Source organism: Frieseomelitta varia, unplaced genomic scaffold, assembly GCF_011392965.1.
Source record: "Frieseomelitta varia isolate USP_RPSP 00005682 unplaced genomic scaffold, Fvar_1.2 scaffold_502, whole genome shotgun sequence".
Lineage (NCBI taxonomy): Eukaryota > Metazoa > Arthropoda > Insecta > Hymenoptera > Apidae > Frieseomelitta > Frieseomelitta varia.
Window position 1 is genome coordinate 220 of NW_025110260.1, and position 21,599 is coordinate 21,818.

Below are 21,599 nucleotides of genomic sequence, written 5' to 3' on the forward strand. Positions count from 1 at the left end.
TCACACTTAGCCAATCGCACGGACGCGTTTACATAAGCGTCGCGAAGGAGAAATCATTTTTACCTGGTGCTAGTTATAAAGATAGATGTTAGCCACGAGTCGCTTTCAAGGATATTAAAAACATCGATATCGCACCATCGCTGCGTTCTCTGTCTTTCGCTATTTTCTGATAATTATAAAGATACCTTTTTTTTTTTTTTTTTTTTTTTCCAAGGGAAGATTCATCCCCTTTTTCGTTTCTGTTTTCCCTGCTTCTGACAAAATCGTCGAGGAAACGCGTGTTTACTTTCATTCGCTAAAAAAGTTCGGTCTGTTTCGGCTGCTTGTTATTTACAAGTTATTCGCCGTTGTTATCTTTCGTTCGTATTCGTAAGTGAAATGAGTTCAAACTCGCTCCTCCTCCTCCTTTTTTCTTTTTTTCTTTTTCTAAAGAATTTGAGACGCGCAGTCTCGTGTTTCCCGTTAGTTTCAAAACGAACACAAATTCCACTCACTAAGAGTTTCGTTTCCTCTGGACAGGCCTGTTGCTTCTCGGCGTCCTTCCCTTCCCTCGTGTCCTTCGTGTCTTTCGCTATGCCCTTAGGTATGGTACCGTTGCTGAGTTTAGGGGTGAAGGCATTCGTGGTTGGTTCCCTGCGACAGTGAAAGACAATGAGAACGGCTTAAATCGTGCGAGATATCGATTTCTGACGCGTTAATGCCTTAGAGATAGAGACAGAGAGAGAGAGAGAGAGAGAGAGAGAGAAACAACAACAACGACGGTACGCGCGGTTGCATCGCAATGGGATATCAATCACGCCAATCGCAATTTCTCACATCCGGCTTGTAATTGTACTTCCCATCGTGGTGTGCCGCGAGTTTTCACGTTTTCTACATTGGACGTCGCAGTATTTCCGATGTCGAGGAGATTTCCAACGAGAATGTTCAATTCTCGAATTGATTTCATTTTTCGCGGTTGTTACAGACTACTAGGATAATTTTTTTCTGAATTACAATCAACACGAAAGGTATTTCAATTTTTATTTACTATATGCTGTTTACTACATGCTATTTTTATTTACTACATTTTTTAGTTACTATATGCTGCGACTACCCAATATAAATAGATTGCGATAGTTTTTAATTTAATTTAACAAGTGATAATAAGTAATTTAATGTGTGAAAATATACGGGCTGGTTTCTAGGCGAAATTTTTAATTTTTGTATTGTACTTAAATAGCAAATGGTATTGTTGAGTGAAAAATAGCTGGAGAATAATTTTTGTTGGATCACGTACAAATGAAGAATATTTTTTTCCTTCTATGTTATTTCATGACTGTCTGCTACAAAAAGGACACATTTTATATATTTGCGAAAGAATAGGAAACGTAAAAATGCAGCCTTTGATAAAATATATAGGATGACTACTGGACAGAATTCTCAATTTTCCAATTTATTTCAATCGCGAATGGTATCGTTGACTGGGAAAATTTTTCTTGAATCGCCATCAATGAAAATATTTTAACTCACGACTGTCAGTTAGTAATCCTTCAAACAAAAGATTCGCTCTTTTTGGATCTCATTTCACGTCTCAATTTAAATTGCCAATCGACAATTTTTCACTGTCACTCGTACAGTTACGCTTCTCCAAATATTAATGTAACAGTCTATGCTCAGCTCTCGTCCCAAACACACAGGGTGGGCCAAACGTTCCTTCCCACCCATTTCTTTCTCTTTCTCAACAAAAAAGTGAAAAAATACAGCTAACCAAAAACCAAGTTCATTCTAAATTAAATTAAAAGCTCAAACACGATTCTTCCACGCTTTAAAAATTAATTCTCACGAACGTTGACCGCCAGATGCGACAAGAAAATCACGAATTTAGGCAGCTTCAGATTTTCGGCCCACCCTGATTGTGTCTTTTCTCGATCGCGGATCGAGATCCATCGAAGAAGATACGAAACAGAGAAAAGAGGGACGATGGAATAACGGATGGAAGAGAAACGGCGAAAGAATGAAATGCCACTTACTTGTCGGCAAGCGTCACGGTAATTTGGTTGCCGGTCACATTTTTGCCTGCGCTGTCCCCGCTCGTGGACGCGACTGCCTCGTTGATCTGCAACACAGAGAAAACACCAAACAATCAAGCTGGCTTGCCTCTAACCGGACGACCGCTGTTACTCGCGGAAACAAAGCGATTCCGGACCACGCTCTTTCCTCGATCGATGCGCTCTTTCTTTCCTCCTGTCCTTTGTTTCACTCTCGCTCGCCCTCTTTCTCTCACTTCCTGTTCCTCATCGCCATCTTCCTCGATGGGAGAAGCCGACCACCACCCTCTCCCGATGCTCGGACTTTTCTTTTTCTTTTTCTCTTTTTTTTTTTTTTTTTTTTTTTTCGAATCTCCAACAACGAGATGATTTGCGGACGATTTGACTCATTGTATATTTTTAATCCTCCTTTTTTGATCCCTCGTCTCGATTTAACACGTTCTTCCTTGGAAAAATGTTATATATCGTGAATTTGTATAATACATGTACATAAGGGTGGGTCACAACTTGGATCACTTCCTACTAATTAAATAAATTCATGATAATTCTGTTAAAGGATTAAAGAAATGATCCTTAAACCATAAATGAGAACTTGAAATCAATAAAATTAGTTTTCTTCTTGACGCTTCGTTTAAAAAGTAAAAAATGAAAGGTGGAATTAAGCAAATTGAAATTAACATTTTTGACATAGAATCACCTCCGTTGGCATGATCGTCAAATCTGAAACATCCACATTCTCTCTATGATGGTATTATAGTAAACTTGTAACGTGACATTTTAAGAAAAACGTGTCAGACTGAGATAAGAGAATTAAAATACACGGATGTGACGAATCAAATATTCGTAATTTATTTATTGTTAATTAAATACATACAAGTTAATTAATATATATATATTATTAATTGTTAATTAAATATATATATATATATATATATAGAGAGAGAGAGAGAGAAAAGAAGAACGAAAATTCTGGCAACGATTTTAGGGTCGCAACCTGTGGAATACAGCAAAACGCGTTACGTGCATTGCGCTATACTGAACCAAGGCCACCATTCGCTCGTTTACTTTGCATTCCACCGATATTACGAGCAACGATGCCGTGACGATTTCCCTGTCAATCGACTCGAGGGTAGCCAGCCGAGCTCCTTTCCACGTGCCGTTTCCATCGGACAATTCGAATTATACTGTTGCACTTGTTCGTCGTTCAGCGGGCGCGCGTTTCCCCCTGATTAGAATGTTTGATAGACGCCGGGGCGAGAGAGACACGCGTGAATGGAATAGGAACTGCATAATTGTTTGTTGAATACAATGGAAACAGAGGGCGAGCGCGATCGGCCACTTTATCTCATCGGCCGATGCTCATCGTACATACATCGGCGCAGAAATTGCTTCCATTCGGAGCTTCCAGCCATCGATTAACCATTTATCCGCGCGATCGCTTCTCTCCAACCTAAGCCCCATTATCTTTCGACCTATTTCTTTTTTGCTATTGTTGCGAGAGAGAGAGAGAGAGAGAGAGAGAGAATAATTCGTTACAGTCCCTGGTCAAAAAATTAGAATTTACAATAGATTTTTCAATTCGTTTTGCATTTCTAGCAAAGAATTCCTGAATTTTTGTCAAGTATCGAAGTATATTGTCTAGAAAATTATCTATCTAGAGAAAGCCTAAATTAAAATATATACATGTATGCAGGGTGACTTTTGTAACTTGTGGGACCCACTGTTACGGGAGCTGATTGTACAAAAATAATGAAAAAGAGTCATATAAACATGTGTATGTCCTATCTGTCTTCGTTTTATGAGATGTAACGAATTTTCTGTTTTAATTACCTTTTACAACAGATGCACGCGTCTTGTCATTCATCTGGTTACTCTCTCTATCGTTGCTGGTGTTTCTCGAATTTGTAGGGAAGCCTTGCTCTATTCTATTTCAGTAGTATTTCAGCATTTTCAATCGACGTTGCGTATACAATAGATTATTAAATGTCCTCACAAATGGAAATCTAATGGATTCAAATCCGGAGAACGAGCAGGCCGTGCAACAGGACCTCCACGACCAATCCATTTGTTTGCAAAGTGTTGATTTAAAAAATTGCCACTCGGCCAAAATGCGGCGGAGCTCCATCATGCATAAATCGCATACGAATAATCTAATATCGACTGGAACTTCCTCTAATACTTCGTGTAAACGCGTGCTCAAAAAATCAACATACTTTGTGTTTGTTAGTTTTCCATCAAGGAAAGAAGGTCCAATTAAAAATTTATCATATATATACGTTTAAACTAAACTGGTGTTGATGTCTTGAAAGCAGAATACATTTTTAGAAATACACTCACACGTTTCTAGAAATTTTACTACGTATTCAATCGTATAAATCATATGTGCCAATTATCAACTATTGCGGTCTATGAAAAGAGAGTTTGCCGGACAGAGAGTTTGCTCTGTTTATAAAATTTATTATATCTTATAAACAAAGACAGATAGGACAGATATTTATATGACTTTTTTTTCCATTATTTTTGAATAATCAGTTCCCGAATTGGGTCCCACAAGTTACGAAACGCCCTGTATATTAGACGTGATAATGTCAATTCTTCAATAATTAATCATTCGTGCTTCCTTCCTCGAAATGTAATAATATAATATTTATTTAATATGTATGTTTATAAAATTTATAAACAGATTTATTCATAAAATTAAAATCTGTCTGTTTCTAATAGTTAATTCTCATCTGTTTCTCATAATAAATTTATTAATTTATCTTTCCCGCAAGTTGATAAATTCGTATATAGTAAAATAATTATTCGTATTAATAAAATATAGTAAAATAAATATAAATGTAATATATTCGTGTAATATATAAGAATAAAACAAATATAAATATAATATATTTATGTAATGAATATATAATAATAAAATAAATTCATATCAATAAAATGATAATTCATATAAAAACAAAATATCGGAAGAATATTACAAGAGAGTATTGAAATTACAAGAAAAGGGAAAGATATGAAACGCAATAATATGCGAATAAGATTAAATAACGAATAAAATTAAATTAAAATCAGATTAAAGTTAAAATACTGAAGTCGAGGATATATTCGTAAAATCCTTCGCAAGCAAATACATTATCGCATTGTACCCGAAAAGTTGAATCATAAGCATTCATACATATGCATTCTAATTTTTTTATTCTTCTACACCTTGAGGAAACCTATTATAAATATATTATATAATAAGTTAGTTATATAACTAGTTGTATAATATATGACTTTACATTATAAATAAATATATTACAAATATATTATATAACAAGTTTTTAATAAATCAAATATCTCGCCCCTTCGGGACGAGATTTTAGTACTCTAATTATTTACTTGTCCAGGAGGTCAGAAAGTCGATCAGACCCGACTCTCGAATGTGTTAATACATTAATTTAGAAGTTAAATCGGAAAAGTTACTTCACCTGCTGGTGCAGAATCGCTTGAATGTCGCGCGGCTGAATCCTCCAGTGAGACGCCAGCCGCTGCAATCGTTCCTTTGCACGCCTGCAAAACAGAATTATTATACTGTACGTTACGTTATCACGATGGGATCTACGTACGATCCTATTCTAATTGAACGAAGGCTAATTGTAACGAGCAGACATTACAGGGATGATACAACCCAAAATTAGAAGCGTAGACGCGTAATAACAACACGTTCAAGTGCCACTGAACTTCACCGTTTAGGAATGATGCCAACATTCCGCTCCGCGAACAATGAAATCAATGTACAACGATGCGAACAGATACTTCAGACTTTAGAACGTTTAATTAAACGGCGCCAACAAACGGTGTGATTACATTCATCTCAGTAACGCGCAAAACTCGTGCGAGGTACTTGGTCGTCAAAACAAGACGACAAATCGATTACGCTTTTTTTCTTGAAAGTTATCACAAATGAAAATCACTGGCTTCACTGTTGCTTAATTCTGGAATTTTCAATTTGATTTAATGTCATCACTGATCTCTGTCAGAGGTAATATAATAATATTATTTTTAAAAAAATCGTGGCTTCATATTCCTTAATTTTCAATTTGATTTACTGATTTGATCTCTGTCAGAGGCAATATAATAAAATTATAAAAAGAAATCGTGACTTTACTCTGCTTAATTTTGGAATTTTCAATTTGATTTAATGTTATTAATGATCTCTGTCAGAGGTAATATAATATTATTTTTAAAAAAATCGTGGCTTCATATTCCTTAATTTTCAATTTGATTTACTGATCTCTGTCAGAGGCAATATAATAAAATTATAAAAAACAAATCATGACTTTACTCTGCTTAATTTTGGAATTTTCAATTTGATTTAATGTCATCACTGATCTCTGTCAGAGGTAATGTAATAAATATTATTTTTAAAAAAATCATGGCTTCACGTTCCTTAATTTTCAATTTGATTTACTGATTTGATCTCTGTCAGAGGCAATATAATAAAATTATAAAAAAAAATCATGACTTTACTCTGCTTAATTTTGGAATTTTCAATTTGATTTAATGTCATCACTGATCTCTGTCAGAGGTAATATAATAATATTATTTTTAAAAAAATCATGGCTTCACATTCCTTAATTTTCAATTTGATTTACTGATCTCTGTCAGAGGTAATATAGTAAAATTATTAAAAAAAAATCATGGCTTTACGTTGCTTAATTTTGGAATTTTCAATTTGATTTAATGTCATCACTGATCTCTGTCAGAGGTAATATAATAAAATTATAAAAAAAAAAATCAGGACTTCACGTTGCTTGATTTTGGAATTTTCAATTTGATTTAATATCATCACTGATCTCTGTCAGAGGTAATATAATAATATTATTTTTAAAAAAAATCATGGCTTCACATTCCTTAATTTTCAATTTGATTTACTGATCTCTGTCAGAGGTAATAAAATTATTAAAAAAAATCATGGCTTCACGTTGCTTAATTTTGGAATTTTCAATTTGATTTAATATCATCACTGATCTCTGTCAGAGGTAATATAATAAAATTATAAAAAAAAAAAATCATGGCTTCACGTTGTTTGATTTTCAATTTGATTTAATATCATCACTGATCTCTGTCAGAGGTAATATAATAATATTATTTTTAAAAAAATCATGGCTTCACATTCCTTAATTTTCAATTTGATTTACTGATCTCTGTCAGAGGTAATGTAATAAATATTATTTTTAAAAAAATCATGGCTTTACGTTCCTTAATTTTCAATTTGATTTTACTGATCTCTGTCAGAGGTAATATAATAAAATTATCTAAAAGCAAATCATATATTTAATATCATTGTCGACCTAAGAGTTAATATGAAAAAACAGAAAATAATTTAAATACAATAGAATTGTGGACAAATGAAGGATTGTTGGATACTATGTTGCATTCAAAGTGGCAAAATGTGGGCCGAGGCCTACAGGGAGGCCCACAAAAGTTCGTATAGAATTAATTTTAATTAATTTGAAATGCTTTTATTAAAGGACACTTTGACATCGCTGTTGTTTAATAATTCGCACTGCCAATTAATAAAATTGCCCACTACCGTATTTACTATTGGTAATAATTCGTCGCAGCGAATACAGAATACGCTTTTTTTGATTTTGCTTATCTCTCCAGTCGATCGAAAGGTTAAACGGTCTCGATTTTTCAATTTCTCAGTTGGCTGGCCAAATAATCGAGACAAAAGTGGCACAGAAGACAAAAGACGATAACTTTATCGTCCATCGTGATTACAAGTGATTTCCATCGACTCTTGAATTCTGTCAGATGTACAACTACACAGGTTTGGTTGGGAAGGAAACGTAGGATGGCCAATACTGCGCGACGTTCCCTTAGCAAACACTGTTACTCTCTTTATTTCCTCTTAACGATCATAGTTCGTAATTACCTTTCGACGGCGATGACCCAAGCTTCTCGCACCCGACCAGCGTTGAACCCGTCCAGCTCTACTGTCAACAATTTCAAAGCAATTAGTCACCAGAACAATCTCTCCCCTCCCTGTTTCATTAATCTTACTTCTTCTATCTCAAATTTCTTTTTTTTTTTTTTTTCCTCATTTGCAACGCTCGCTGTTAGGCCTTGCGTCACACGAGAATGTCGGATTTGCATTCAATCAGCGTTGGCTGATTCGTTCGATTGCTATTCACTGATTGGTATCTTTTTGTAAAGATCACTGTACTCTGCACTCGGAGAAAGTTCTTCTTTTTTGGATGAATTTTGAATTTTATTTTTTTCTAAACGACTTAATTTTTTTTATCTTTATTTTTCTTTTTGATTTTTTTCAAAAACAATTTTACCCTTTTCCTTGCCTTCAGATACTCGAAGAGGAAAAAACGTCGCTTCGAGAAAATCGAAACTTTTTCGAGATGCAAATAATTAATTAATTAATCAATAAGTCGAAAATAATCTTCGAAAATATCCAATATAAAAAGATATTTCGTGCGACACAATCCTAACGGAACATGTAATATTAGATACCATCGTAATTTATTTTTTTTCATTCTATTTAATTATATAATGCATAATACTTTTGTCTATAATTTATTTATTGTTACTGTTTATTTATTTTCATTCGAAAAATTCATCGCTCGCAATGACCGCAGACATAATCACTATCAGTAATAGGAAATAGAATTCACATAGAATATGAAACAATAATATTATTAATAATATTAAATAAAATTAATAATATTAAACAATAATAATATTAATAATATTAAATAAAATTCACATAAGACGACTGAATGAATAGATAGAGCGACAGCACGAATATTTAATATAAATCAATAGAATTTTGAGTCAAATGAAATTCACTCGATTAACTAAATAAAAATTTCATCAATATACTATAATTCGTATTCATGTAAAACGACCATTAACAACAATATCAAATAAAGTTCACTGATCAAGTAAATCAAATTTCCCAGCCGACGCGCACAGATTGCCATTGACAATCGAACACAAAATTCACAGAAACTACTATCATTAAAACAAGAATGACATGAATTAAAATTCACGTGAAGATGATGTCAAGTACCATCGACAACAATTCAGGTAACATTTTACATAATGGGGATCGCCATTTCACGATCGTGAAATTCTCTCGTCTCGCGAATGCAATACAACAACGCACGAACAAATTCTGGTATTCTACCGTTTTCAAGAGTTTCATTCGCGTCGTCGTCGGTCGTCTCCTCGTCGTCTATGAACTTGATGCTGGAGAGGTCGAAGTGCGTCGCGACGTCCTCCGGTTGCTGGTCGCTCGCGAGGAACTCGACAGCAGACTTGGGCCCATCGTCGACCAAGGACTCGTCGACGACGAACGTCTGTCCGTCGAGCCCCGAACGCGACGAGCATCCGCACAGGATTATCCTACGGAAGAATTTCGACATCTTCTCAAGTGGACGTCGACGGATCTCCGCATGCTTCTATAAATCTGTCTTTTCTTTCTTTCTTTTTAGGATGATCCTGGGCGAGTGACAAAACGTTCAACGTTCTCAGTCTTTGAAGAGAGACACTCCACTTACGATCCTTCGAAACGCGTGAATTTTTGAAAATTCGCGATTTTCTTTTTTGAAAAATCTTTTTATCGTCTCGGACTCTGACACTTTTTCTGGGAATTTCTGGGAAGTTTCGATATTTTAAAGCTTCTGAATTTAAATTGCACTTAAATGTAGGAACATTTGCGAGATTTCGGAATTTCTTGAAAATCATGGATTTATCGCTGGCATATTTCTAAGAAATTTTTAAAGTAAAGTAAAGTGAGTAAAAATTAAATAAACAAGTAGCAAAAATTTTTGAAGTGAAGTAAGTAAAAATTTTTTTTTAAAAAGTTGTGTTCCTTCGAAGCTTCTACATTGAATTTTTACGAGCGTTCGCAATTTGGCGAGGGATTTGCTGCGAAAAATTTTTAAATTCACAGTTTATCGCCCAATTCTTTAAGGTTGGATTCATTCAGAGTCACTTATACCTTCGCGGGGAAATTGAAAATTTTTAGGAAATCTCGTCTCTCTAATTCTCGAAAATTCCTGGAGTTCTAAATTTAGTAAAATTGCTACGTATCTACGAGAACTGAAAATTTTACGAGGTCTAATTCTCCAAAATTTCTAGATTCTCAAATTTAATGAGATCGCCGAATCTTCTAGAATTTCTGGAACTTTTAAATTTACTAAAATCACCATGCATCTACGAGAACTGAAAATTTTACGAAATCTAATTCTCCAAATCTTCTAGATTTTCAAATCCAAATTCAACAAACAATCGTGCAATTATTAATTAAATAATTCAAGAAATGATTGTATTATTTAGTAAATGACAAAAATTCAATAAAATCGACGCGAAATTTTTAACGAAATTTTATCTACGAAAGCTGAAAATCTTCCGAAAAACCCTCAATTCCTCCGAATTTATAAATTCCTTCAATCTGCCGGAATCACCGAGTCTTCCGAGAGTCGCCGCAAGAAATTCTATTAAACTCTGTCGAGACCTAAATTTCACTATCGATGTCTAAATTCCCAGCTTCACCACGGGATTTCGTCACACACTTCAAGCAAAAGAAACGGACGAAATTTCACGGAATTTCACCGAGATGTCACGTTTTTTTCATTTTTTTTTTTTTTTTTTTCAACAGCGCCGACAATTTCCCAACAAATTTTCGGCGGAAATCGTCCGAGTCGTTCCCTTATTTATTTCCGCGACATTCCGCGCGACGTGACGCGACGCGACGAGACAGAAGGATGAACGAAAGGCGACGCGCCCCGAGAACCGCACGTGTCGCCGAACCATAGAAAATAAACGCTCGAACCAGGGCTGAGGATGGATGGCACCGCGAGTCTACCAAGAGGTTTATATTTGGAACCATACACCGGCACTCACCGTGGTAAAAATCAACCGCGAGACCTGGGTTCGACGCACTTTAACACCAATGCCAATGAAATCGTTAACCTTTTGCCCACATAAGGTAGACATTCGCATCGTCGTAGTTGTAATTGGGCAGTCGATCGATAAAAATTCTTTTAGACAATTAGTTTGATCTGATAAATGAAATTAATCGTCGAAAAATCGGCGAATCGACGACTTCACCGACAAATAAATAACTGATCGTCGATTAACACTGAAAGATGTCGAAGATGATCAATATTTATGATCTTAGGTGTAAAAAGAGTGTATTGTTTTAGAGAGAGATGTTTAAATGATTATTTGGGAAATATATAAACAGTCTTCTGTGGTCTATTGTAAAGTTTTGTATATAAAATTTATGTATAATATAATTATATATAACATATATTATGTATAACATTGTATTTTATTATGTATAACACTGTATATAAAGAATATACGTTGTATTACAAAATTTTGCATTATATTGTACATTGTATCTATTTACAAAATCTTTATAAACTGTGTTCAATACAAAAATGTTATGTTCTGCATTAAATTTGTATTATAAAGTTTTTCGATTTCTCTTACTGGAATGTCCTTGATGGAAATTTTGTGCTTCGTCGGTAGTTTCTAGTGTTGAAAGAAATTAATTGTCAAAAAGATCATCACAAATGAAATTAATCCCAGTTGATTACAAATTCTTACTTACAATTGGATCGAAACAATGTACTTCGAAATCGTGAAAAAAAGTGTGAAAAACATCCTGCTTTTGCGCTTCGTTCAACTGTTCAACCCGTTCTATAAATTCGATTGTACGAAACGAGTCAAACCGTACTTCATTTAACCATTGTTAAAGAAAAAAAGAAAAAATAATAATAACAGATACAAAACTCTCTTTTGTTCATTATTCCACCGTTGTCGTAATCAATCGCGATGAATCAGTGATTGCACGTATCATATTTTATATATGATTCTATATTTTATACATGTCTTTCAACAATTAATTTCTTTCAACACTAACATTATCGACGACTGAAGCACAAAATTTCCATCAAGGACATTCAGGTAAAAGAAATCGAAAAACTTTATAATACAATTTAATACAGAATATAATATTTTGTATTTTGTAACACAAATTTTATAAATTATTTTTGTATTTATAACATTTTGTATTTATAAATTGTATTTGTAACAGAATCTATAAAGATTTTATAAATACAATGTACAATATAATACAAAATTTTCTAATACAACATATATTTTTTATGTACAATTTTTACACATAACGTTTCATATTTTATTCAACTGCATCGCACAGAAATGAATCAATTGCCACACACATGTACGTTTCTCTATTTCGTCTAGTTACTTGTTACGAACAAGAAAGAAAGAAAGAAAGAAAGAAAGAAAGAAAGAAAGAAAGAAAAAAAGAAAAGAAAAATTACAAAAATTTACACTTCACTCGACTCACTGTCCGCGCGAAATGAACGAGCAATCGTGAAACCTTTCTATCCGTTAAAACGAACCTACAACTTGTCCACCCCTTTTCGCTTCATTCAACCGTTAACAAACCAAATGGACAACCTCTTTCAGCCAAGAAGCTAAGAGACACGATTTTGTCGCGTCGGGTGTTGCAGTTTCGTAGACAGAGGGCTAGGAACTGGCGGAGAACTAGAATTTCCCGAGGAGCAGCCCACTGACCCGAAAGCGAATTTCGAGTTTCAGCAGGGACTTTCATTATTTTCGCGGGGGGTTCACGAGCCAGCGAGCAGCCCCTCGGAATAATGGAATCGCTGCTATTAAATTAAATCGTCCCCCCCTCGCGATACGCAATCCCGAAATTATTTTATCTCGACGAACGATCTTTTATCTGCCGCAGTCGCCGCGTAAACTGCGAAATTAAACCTATCCTCGCCCCCCTCCCCCCTTCTTTTGATGATTAATCAATTTCATCCACGAAAATGGCACGCGTGACTGGCAGTGCGTCCCTATCATCTTCAAACAGCTCTTCAGATAGATCGCGGGTACACAAAGTTCGGCAGGAGTATATGAATCGACGAAATTTTTCGCCCACCGATCATCAGAACGCGACATGACGGTCATTGATCTAGAACGCGAAATGACATTTGGTCCGTGTTGAGACACTAGAGGAACTTCATTTTCTTTCAAAATAGTAAAATAGTAAGTTCAGAATGTTGGAAAAGTCTTGGGAACAGTTTCATTTTGCGCACGAAATTAATCTTTTCGTTTCAGATAATGTTTATACCGTTTTTGCATTAAAAATTAACGCTTCTGCAGATGGTATTCGCTGCACTAAAATAAAATTATATATATATGCACGTATACATATCTATTAATATACATATATTTATCTATAATATTATTATAGATAATACAATAATTATGTATATATATATATATATATATACAATAAATATGTATGTATATATATATATATATATATATATATATAATAGATGTGTAACATACGTGTATTAATATATTGTATTATATATAAGTATTTTTTATATATATCGTATAAAAAAAATTATGTAATAAAAATGTCATATAAAAAAATATATACATAATTATATAAAAATAATTATTATAAATAATTATACATATGTAATTACATAAAAATAATTATCATACATAATTATATATAAATAATTGCATGAAAATAATTATTATACATAATTATATGTAATTACATAAAAATAATTATTATACATAATTATATATAAATAATTACATAAAAATAATTATTATACATAATTATATATAAATAATTACATAAAAACAATTAATTATACATAATTATATATAATTTATATATATTATATATATTATTATATATATTATTACATATATGCGATCGAGTGTCCGGGATAATCCGGAAGAAAGCACGAGGCGAGAGGTGGTGGCGATCGCTCGACCTATCATCCTCCCAGCGGCAGAAGGCAATCAAGTTGAGTAGCATGATCCATCGCGGATTGAAAATCCGCGGCCGCATGTTCGCAACCGATACAGAAACCTCGCGAATTTATCCACTCGATGCACACGAACCGTCGGCGTCGTCCCGAGACCGGTATATTTGCCAAGAAAATTCGCAACAATCCCCCAACTGGCATTTTGTGTGTGTGTGTGTGTGTGTGTGTGTGTGTGTGTGTGTGTGTGTGTGTGTGTGTGTGTGTGTGTGTGTGTGTGTGTGTGTNCTCCACCTCCGGTTTCTCGAGCGAGTTCTTGGCACCGGGCCAGAACGTGCTCGAACGTCGGTCCACGATTCGGTGAAAGTGCAACCCTCTCGTCTCTCGTTGCGTCGGGACGATTTTTCAAGGGCGGGCCGTGTCACCCACGTGGATAGTGATACCACGTAGTCGCCACTTTTTCCTCGAGAGTTTTCCTGAAATCCACTCTCCGTTAACACGTCTCGTGCATCGCGTAATTTCTCTCTGTTCCACGTACGAAATTATGATTTTTCAGCGTAAATGGTTCGACACTCCTTTACAGAGAACGACGAGCTGAATCAACTCAATTAAAAAAATATCAGACCTCGTTTAACCTCGTTGCGCTGGAATGAGACGTGCCACGCACGTCGAGAATTCTTTGTGTCCCAAAATTGCAATATTTTCTTAGTTTTAAATATATTTGAGTATATTTAAATATATTTAAGTATATTAAGTATATTTAAATATATTTAAGTATATTCAGTATATTTAAATATGTTAAGTATATTAAGTATATTTAAATATATTTAAATATATTAAGTATATTAAGTATATTTAAATATATTTAAGTATATATTAAGTATATTAAGTATATTTAAATATATTTAAGTATATATTAAGTATATTAAGTATATTTAAATATATTTAAGTATATATTAAGTATATTAAGTATATTTAAATATATTTAAGTATATATTAAGTATATTAAGTATATTTAAATATATTTAAGTATATTAAGTATATTTAAATATATTTATGATATACTTAAATATATTTAAGTATATTTAAATATATTTATAATATACTTAAATATATTTAAGTATATATTAAGTATATTAAGTATATTTAAATATATTTAAGTATATTTAAAACAAAATAGGCAAAAAACGAATGATAAATTTATTACTTCTCAATAATTTCTGTCCAGTGATATTATACCGACGAGTTCAAAAGTAAAAGAAAGCGACGAATTATTAGTGTACGGTTCGGTCACTCGTTATGGTCCGCAATCAGTTATGGCCAGCGCAAGTGGTTAAAGAAACAAAACTTGATCTTTAAACCACCCCTTCTGTGCGTCAACGCTAAAAAAAAATACCAATTACGTCACGTTGATCCTACTTTCGAAATCATTCGACTTCTAATCTTATTGTTAGATGTTAATTAGACTCCCCTAACGACTTGTTACAAACAAGATTGAAGAATTTTATTTTAAGAATATTTCAATTTGACTGGCTAATTAACATTTACGAAAAATCGACGATCGATTTAATCGACCAATTTATACTGTATTTCAATAGAGACGTTTTATGCAGATCTGCGTAAAACCGTAAAACATAACCTCAATAACTGCATATACAGGATGGACCATGCAAATGGGGTCTCTTGAACAACTCCGTTTTCAGGGGCAAGAGTAAACTTTGTTAATAAAAATTATTTAGTATCATAATATGGCAGTAATAAAATCTTTTTTGCAGGTGGAAGGGTTTCGATGCCAAAAAATGGTTAGTTTAGGAAACGCTTTAATTTTAGCTCTTTCAATGGAGAATTCAATTGAAAAACTAGATAATTTTACATTTTTTTATTGAGAACGAGGACAAATCGTTTTCATTTTGCCGGAGGACACGATTTCATTTGTACTCGAAGTAACACGGATAACACACAGATTTGCCCGAAATGACAAAATCATCTAAAAAAAAATTGATTGTTCTTTTCGAAAAGTGACCAAACCATCCCGAACAACTATTTCAGCGCACGTTCAATCGGTTGATCTACGTTTAAACTCTGTTTAACGCGTTACGTCTCGGTGACGATCGATAATAAATTGGCGAAGCTCCGAAGCGAATATTCTTGTCTATCTCTGCCACCATGTTTGCAAGAACTTGCAGTTCAAACTCCAGCCTCCGAGGCACAAGGGAAACTGTAACACGCGCGCGAACAGTATGCAAATAGACGACAAACAGACGGCCAACTCTACCTCGCTCCCGAACATTAGCGAAGGCTACAAAAACAACTTTCGAGACGCTGTAGATAAAGATCGTCCCCCCCTCTGGAAAATTCGCTTAACGATCCTTTCATTACCGCGATGATTGCCGATTAACGAGGAATTTAAAACGGCGGAAACTTCCTTTAACACTCGAAGACCATTAAGAGATTACAGGTGAAAATACCTCTGGCCCGCGAGAATTTTTTAGCCGCTGGCAAGACAATGATTTTCTGCTCTTTCTATCAACGTTGAATAATATTAAATACTGATTTAAATACCGAAGATACTCTTTTTCTCGGAGAAGTATCCGAATTCAAACGCGTGCAAAAATATTAATTAAAAACATTTCTTTCGAAAATTGAAACGAAACACGTGAAAAAAATTTTTACTTCGTGGAACGTTGAACGTCAGGGTTAAACGACAAAAAAAATTCAAGAAATCGTAACGTAATGACCACGTTCCGACACGGCTAAATTCAATAAAATGATAAAGAAAACAAATCGTACAGAGAATTTGAAAAAAGAAACATCAATCCTCAAGACCACCGTTTTATTATCAATCGAAGTGTATTCAGAACTGGATAAACAACCCCGACTATCATCGTTTCTCGAATGCTGAACATATACGTTCATCTAATGCCCGAGCTCGCTTTCAAACGCCAACGGAAAAAAAAAAAAAAAAGAAAAAAGAAAAAACACCAGACGAACGAGCAAAATTTCGCGCTGGTTATCGTTCAACGCGGTTACCAGCGGCTTTAAGTCGCGTAATCAAAAAATTCACGGGATCTGGGTCGAACGACTCGCGACCTTCCTCTCTCTCACTCCCCCACGTGTTACCCTCGACAAAGTTTCGCGGCAGAGAAAGAAAAGAAAATAAAAATAGAAAAAAAGAGAAGAAAAGGCAAGGCAAAACGCGAAATCCCCAGAGAGACTGTCCGACCGCGGAACGATGCGGATTTTTGAAATTCCTGCCTGTCGGAGGGGATCGGAGAACGCGTGACGAGAATCGCCTTTTTAACGAGCGAAGCCATTAACATTTCCCCCCCCCCCTCGCCCCCCCGGAAAGTAAATTTCGCGAGAAACGAGATGCAGCTGTTGGCGCTCTTATCGTGCGTCGATAACGATTTCGTTGAATTCGGGAAAATCGGGAGAGCTTCCTTATCGATTTCTTTCGTGATTTCAAAAGTAGGGGGGGGGGGGGAAGGATTTTTAGTTCAACAGTGGGTTGATTTGAGATGGGGCGAAATGAAATTTAAGGGGACTGAGTGTAGTCAAATAAAACAGCTGATAAAACGTAGTTATAGGTGAAAGACAGTTGATAAGTTTCGTTTCTGTGAACTTCGTTCGTTTGAATCGAATTTTAATGAATGATAATTTTAAGGGAATGAAATTTTCGTTGAATTCGCGCCCGAACTATTATCATTGTATACGAACGAAAAACGAGGGGGAATTTATATACGACGATGGTCTGGAGACTCGCTTTCCGCGGTCATAATTAAAATTTTTGCATCGACTTCTTTCCCAATAAAAATATAATCAACAGAATATAAATAAAAAACAAGCAAAGAATAAAAATATAAAATTTCATACGTTATATCTATATATAATAAAAATCATAGCACAACTGCACCGACAACAACGATATAATTTAAATATAACGTAACAGTTGGCAAGAAAAAAAATGATCACTCTCGAGACAACGAAAATAGTAATGGCAAAATTTTTTTGGAAAAGTCGCAAACAGCCCACGGAACCCTACGCATTTACATATTTCCCCTTTTCTCTATTCCACAAATGCAAATAGCAATCGATGAGGTATTATTTGCGTCGAAATTTTCCACGAGTGCGTGCGTTCAATTGTAATGCGCTCGTGTCTTGCAAATGGACCCTAACTTATTGTTAGGAGACGCGACGTGTGACTTCTCTGCTATTCGGTTGTGAAAGACACGCCGCGAACGCGTATACAGTTAGAAAACTGGTTTTCGCCTGAGCGCGCGCGTCGACGCGTGTCGACGAATCGGCGATCATCGAAGTGTTGCCGATCTCTGCCGTGTACCGTGCGTACAGCATCTGCTGCATTTACGCGAGGCACACGTGTGTCAGCATCGCGACGACCCTGGGACGCTCTTGCTTACGTGGCTCGATGCCTCGGGCGATAGATTGCACCAGAGTCTTTTAAAAAAAAAAGAAGAAGAAAAAAAGAAAAATCTTTACGCTCGCTTCACGACAAAGCAGAGAGAAAAGAAAAAAAGGAAAGGAAGAAAAGAAGGAAAATTCGATGACGTTTAGAAATAATTAATGGTCACGTGGTTACACTCTAGGCTGTGAATATTTATACGCACACATATCGTGGGGAAACGTGAGTTACATATACTGGTGAATTATTTGTGATCGATCAGATGATGAACGTGCAGATGTAACGAGTCATTGGAGACTAGTATTTTATGTTAGCACATTAATATATAACATGAGTAATGGAACATATAACTGAACATATAACTGAAATTTAGGTACTTACGGAGGAATTTGTGTGAATTATAAAGATAAAGTTTGAAAATTAATGTAGATGTTACAAGTTATTGGAAGCATATATTTTTTTGGGGACAAAATTAATGTGTAACATAAATGATGGTCTTGAATATATAATATATAAGGGTTTGTAGCTATATTTAATAATTATAGAAATGATTGGTGCTCAATTCTGCGTCCACTAAAGCAAGGTAATGCACGTTTCCAGTTCTATCAAACAGCATGACCCTGAGTGATCAACAACAACAGTTTGAACGTGCGATGGCATAATGTGAAGAAACAAAACACGTCAGAAGATCGTAATTATTAAATATAAATTAAGAAATCCTCCCGCCAACGAAAGATCTTTTATTAAAAAAAAAAGAAAAAAAAAAAACAGAAGATTGTTCGAATCGTATGGATAGAAGATAGCAATAGGAAGAATACTCCTTTGAATACTCATTCAACAAGACAGAAAGGAGAAAATATTTTTCTGTCGCGTTTAAGTTTTTGCGCTCTTGGACTTAATCTCGCGTTATAGGGGATCTTACTGTCCAACTCAGCTCTCACGAGTGGCTCTGACCCAGGCGTAAGAAACAGGACTACAAAAGGAGGTCTATCCCGAGAAGGATGGAAAAGAATTTCCTAGGAATGCGTTTCACTAGAAATTCCCCGCTCGAATGTAGAACGAGGAGCAGAGGAGGTTTTATTAAGCAGGGCCGCTTATATTACTCGATTCCGCGGGCATTCCCGCGCGCTCGCGCGAAATTCCTGGAATCGTTCTTGGGTCTGAAAACGGGCGGGCGTTCCTCCTCGCCGCCGCGTGAAAGTAAAATTCGATTAGCGACGGGGGGGGGGGGGGGGGGCACTTTCCACTCAGCTGCCGAGCAAATTCGATTCACGCCGCGATAAGATCGAAACCATTAGCACTGGAAAACGCGTGCCCTAAATTGACCCACGGCTGGTACGTGCCGAGTGCCTGGAAGGATGCGATCGCAATTTATCGGAAGACTTGGTAGAAGCGTTTAACAGTGGGCCCTTTGATCCTGTTAGCTACGTACCTTGTCGCGCTGCGATCGTAAATTGTTCGATTGTTGGGGACAATCGCCCCCTAACTTCATTATCAAATCTGTTAACCGAAAGCGTTTAACGGCGACGTTCCACGCGGCACTAGCGCCAGTGTGAGCGAATTTAAACCCTTGTCTTGCAATTTTCTTCTCATTGTCACTATTCAGGAAGCATTAATGGTCAAACAATATCGTATAGTAGTATTTGCTGTTAACTGCAAATAGCCTGACTTTCGTTTGTTCGTTTTTGCGGGTCACAGGCTAGGATCTACGATTCTCAAGGATCTAGGATTCGAAAGAAGATCGCAAGATCGAATAAGAGATCGTCTCATGTAAGCAGGGTTTTCTAAAAATAGAGGGGGGGGGGGGGAATTCGTATCACTTACGGGGATGACCTGATAATCAAACGAGCGGTGGCGCTAGGCCGATGCGCACGCCAGGCATAAATATTTTCCGCCAATCTATTTTTTTCTCTCTCACCCTTTGTCGTCACTAACGGCCGTACGTAACTAACACCTACACAACTACACGCGCATACATGCATACGTGCAGCCCCGTTCATAAGTATCTACTGGGCCAGCCGCTGAAAGTGAAATTATTCTCATGAATAAACAGGAAACTATGTATTCAGGAATTGTATTTCTGGCCTGAAGCTTCTATGTAAGAAAACAGAGACTGCGGAATCTTTAAATAAATATCACAACGTTCGACGCTTTCCTCGTCCGAGGCAATTATTAATCGTTTCCATCGTTCTTCATTCGCTTCAAATTTCAATCCAATTTTCGTGCTTTATATCCATTTCATACGGAACTTTTTCAACGAGATTTAATCCTCGGTTTAACGCATACTTTCTTCTACAAATTACATGTTTGAGATATAAAAATGAACATCTGTTACCTGAGAATAGGTTATAAATTTAATCGGTCCCCTGTTGATAAAACAATTTGCAGATTTAACTGTTTTCATTGCAAATGTTACTGTGTAAATCTGACAGAAAGTTAGGTTGGAAAAATGACGGACGGACGAGGATTAAATTATATTGTAATAAGCGCGTATGATTTCTAATGTCTATCTATATCTTACAAATTACATGCAGAATCTGAAGAATCGTATATCTGATGCAGATATTTGAAAATCACATCTTGGAAAACAAAAATATTGCTGTTCGTTGTATCGTACAGATTTCCTACAAGCGTCAGGCGCATGCGTGTCAGATTCATCCGCGTCACGCGCATGCGCGCCCATTTGACGCAACATTCAAAAATCGCGTATAGAAAAACAGAGATACAGGTTAGTTCAAACGAAAATCATTCACGCGTTTCGAACCAGTATTCGAGTCTAATTGAAAGTAAGTTGTTATTCCCAGAAATACTGGAAAAGACGAATAGAAAGCTCCCATTTCATGGAAATTTGCACAAAAACCAGCAATATGAATTAAAAGCGATTTATTGCAAACGTGCTCTTCTCACTGTTAGTGCAAAATTAGTATATAATACGAACGGGGTGGTCTTGGATACATAATACATAATTTAGACTGCGATTATGAAATTGCAACAATATCTACGATCTAACAATTACTAAGATTATGTCACTAAATATAATTGTGGATACGTTCACAATACCTGTTTTCTAATTAATAACGATCGGTTTCAAATTTAATCGTTATAATCACAATCGAGTTTTATTATCAATGAAAGTCACAGATATTTCCTAAAATATAAAATCCTACGACGAATAATACTCAATATTCGATATTTTCTGAACAAAAAAAAAAAAAAAAAAAAAAAAAATACAAATTTTTCAAAGACAGTTGAAATTCCAAAAAAAAAAAAAAAAAGACTAACTCCAGCGTATCTGGCGAATCTTTCAGA

General features: G+C 35.3%; 1 protein-coding gene across 4 annotated transcripts in view; it reads right to left on the reverse strand.

Moving 5' to 3' along the window:
* Positions 1-237: 237 nt before the first annotated feature.
* The window catches only part of LOC122533182, a 32,792-nt gene continuing 11,430 nt past the window's right edge, over positions 238-21,599 (reverse strand). Inside the window, exons 1-5 of one of the 4 annotated variants that reach the window (XM_043662627.1) lie at positions 9,217-9,537; positions 7,951-8,008; positions 5,498-5,579; positions 2,010-2,095; positions 238-633 (exon numbers count right to left, since the gene is read on the reverse strand). In XM_043662627.1, coding sequence (XP_043518562.1) covers positions 351-633; positions 2,010-2,095; positions 5,498-5,579; positions 7,951-8,008; positions 9,217-9,454 — 747 coding nt within the window. In that variant the 5' untranslated portion in view covers positions 9,455-9,537 and the 3' untranslated portion in view covers positions 238-350. Of the gene's footprint in view, positions 634-2,009; positions 2,096-5,497; positions 5,580-7,950; positions 8,012-9,216; positions 9,538-21,599 lie in introns of those variants that run through there. The other 3 variants (XM_043662625.1, XM_043662626.1, XM_043662628.1) reach the window with 3 other exon arrangements.